The 2,809-nt window shown below is 45.6% G+C and overlaps 1 protein-coding gene across 1 annotated transcript; it reads right to left on the bottom strand.

Annotated features, from left to right (window-relative positions):
• Window positions 1–1,935: 1,935 nt before the first annotated feature.
• Window positions 1,936–2,592, bottom strand: LOC149181028 (uncharacterized). Its single transcript, XM_089414066.1, has one exon. The coding sequence runs from the start codon at window positions 2,590–2,592 to the stop codon at window positions 1,936–1,938; it is 657 nt and encodes a 218-aa protein (XP_089270192.1).
• Window positions 2,593–2,809: the final 217 nt, after the last annotated feature.

Raw genomic sequence — 2,809 nt, 5'->3', positions numbered from 1 at the left:
TCTTTTTTGAACCATTTTAGCGTGCTTTCCAATTCTCCCATAGTAACAGGATTTGTAATCTCCTTTGCCTCTTCCAGGTCAAAAAACCAAGGGAAGAGACCAGCTATCCATACTATTTCGGCAAGGGTGGCACTAGGGGGAGCCTTGAAAATCTTCTGGAAGTGTGAGTTGCCTAGGTGTGCCAGCTGATGAAAGGATGTTGCGAGTTGACCATCCTCAGATGGCATGTGCCAAATGGTGTTGCTGACTTTCCTTCCCTTTGCATAATTGTGGAAAAACTTTGTATTCTCATCTCCAGCCTGAAGCCAAGTAGCTCGACTTCTAAGGCGCCATGTTTCTTCTCGATCTTTAAGAATTTTGGATCTTTTAGTCTCCAGGTCAATGAGATTTGATTTAGCCTCTGCATATATAAATCCTCGCCCCTACTCATCCAGGAGATCGGCCAGATTGGACTCAATGGTAATGAGAGTCTGTTCATCCTGGTCTCGTTTGTCTTTTTCCCATTTAATAGATAATCTCTTGATTTCAAGAAGGTTATGACAAAATCCTTCAGCAATGGTTCTCCCCAATGAAGGTGGATGAGAGCGCCAGTAATCCGTGACCAAATTGATGTAATTGGGATCCTTTAACCAGGTGGAATTGAATTTGAAAGGGGCCCTAGGCTTCTGGAAAGGACCCGACAACTCCATGAAGATGGGAGAATGATCAGATATTCCACCAGATCCAACCCACTGTCTATAATTTGAAAGGGTTCTTACTAGAGGTTCTTTGATGAGGAACCTATCCAAACGCCAAGCCAGAGCTGCATCCCTAGTTCTTTTGTTGTGCCATGTAGGTTGAGATTTGATCATAGGTATATCAATCAAGTGGTGTTGTTCAAGAAGCTGCTCCATAGTGTCAGATAAGGGATCCACTTGTGCATTTCATCCCCAAGATTCCCCATATCCAATGGAGAAATTCATATCCCCTCCCAAAATGATATTGTCAGATCTGACAAATGATAGATTGAGGAGGTGGTTCCAAAAATCAGCTCTGTTATGACAAGGGGCATATACATTGAGAACCATAAGATCCAAGCCAAATTCCGAGGAGTATATGTCATTCCGATGAAGCCAGATCCTCCCCAAGAGGCTTTGAGTTGGATAGTGCGAGGGTTTATGCCCAGAGAAAGACCTCCGAATCACCCAATGATGTCAAGTGCATGGAAGGGCCAGTGCGACTTCAATGATTGCAGAATAGGAATGACCAGGTCAGCCAAACCAAGGGTTTCTTGAAGGAAAATAATATCAACATTCTCAAATTCAAATAATTGTCTAAGGGCTAGTATTTTGGCAGCGCTAGCTATTCCTCTATAGTTAAAGGAAAGTCACTTCATAAGGGTGGCCAAGGGAGGGTAATCGGTGCTCTAAGTACCCAATCAAGTGTCGATTGTCTGCCATGAGCCACTTCCACCCCAGCGTGCAAGATAGCTTTAGAAATGTGGGATTGACGGCCCCTGGTGGTCTTGGAAGAATGAGGAGGGGAGGTCAATACAATCCCTATATGCTCAGGTGGATGAGATGCACGGGATTGGAGGTTGTAGGAATGAGAGTGAGTAGAGGTAGTCAAGGTATCCGAGTGGAGGGATGAGTGAGCCAAACCAGGGATAGAAGGGGGAGTAGTCGAGATAACAGGTAGGTGGAGGTCAAGGGGGCAGGTAATAGTAGCGGAAGTAATGTTCGGAATAGATGCAAATGCAGTATGCAAATGCTGAACATAGCAATTTAATGAAAATTCAGAAACAAAACAAAAGGGAGGAGGAGTACCCGATGAGCGAGCCACTGCAGTTGCAACCCTGGATCTCGTCATAGGCGGGGAGGGAGGACGGGGGTAGGCTAAAGATGGCAGCTGAGTCGATACACCCACCGTCACCAGAGGTACATTGGACCGAGGAGGCTATCCAACAACTGATGAGGGTGCAGTAGGAGCATCATCCTTAGCATCCTTGGTAGGAGTGGCAGCCGGGAAAACTAGAGGACATTCCTTATAAATATGTCCAACTTTATGACACCTTCGACATCTGAACGACACTCCTTCATAATCTAAGATTTGAATGCGAGTGAAGTTCTTCCACTGTAGAGTGATTTTCTCTTCCAACCCTTCTCTGGTATCCAGGTATACCAAAATACAAGCCATAGATCGATTGCCAGAGTTGATATAGGTCTTGTCGTAATCTAGAAAGGTACCAAGCGCATTCCCAATGCGAGTGAAAATGTCTTCAAACCAAAAGTGGAGGGGTAACCCTGGCAACCTAACCCATAGTGGTCCAGCACCAATTTGTTCCCATTCTGGATTGAATAATGGGCTCCAACGCTTAAGTAGAACTGGGGCCATCTCAATATGCCAATACCTAGAGAGTGCCCAAGTGGTGTACTCCTCCCTTTGGAAGATGAGCGCAAACCACCCTTGTGCCAGTGTATGTACGTCCGAGAGTTCCTTGACAATATTCTCCCAAATCTCCTTGACGGAGAGGCGAAGGCGAGCAACAGAATAAGCTCGACCTCTGACTCCACCCACTAAAACATTGCTATCTGTGTCAACAACTTCCCCCATTTGAATCCCTTCACCAAATTTTAGTGCTAAATCCTTACTGGTAGCCTTAACACATTCAACTTTTTCTTACCAGTACGCGGTGCGATCGGGTGATCCTGTGAACCTTGCTGATCTTGCTGAGGTTGCGAGGAGTTATCCCAGGTTTTTATCATCGGTGTATTGAAGCAACCAAAAGGTGAGGATGTGGGAACTAGCTCTGCCGTAGAGGGAGTGAAAG

The sequence above is a fragment of the Pinus tabuliformis genome, chromosome 3_2 (genome assembly GCF_031772625.1).
Source record: "Pinus tabuliformis cultivar Carrire ecotype Pingquan chromosome 3_2, CPIR1, whole genome shotgun sequence".
NCBI classification, from domain to species: Eukaryota; Viridiplantae; Streptophyta; class Pinopsida; order Pinales; family Pinaceae; genus Pinus; species Pinus tabuliformis.
Note: the sequence above shows the minus strand (reverse complement) of the source record. Positions and strands in the feature narration are given on the sequence as shown.

Bases quoted from the DNA above. Each gene is read 5' to 3' on its own strand.
- LOC149181028 (XM_089414066.1), bottom strand. From the start codon at position 2,592: ATGGGGGAAGTTGTTGACACAGATAGCAATGTTTTAGTGGGTGGAGTC.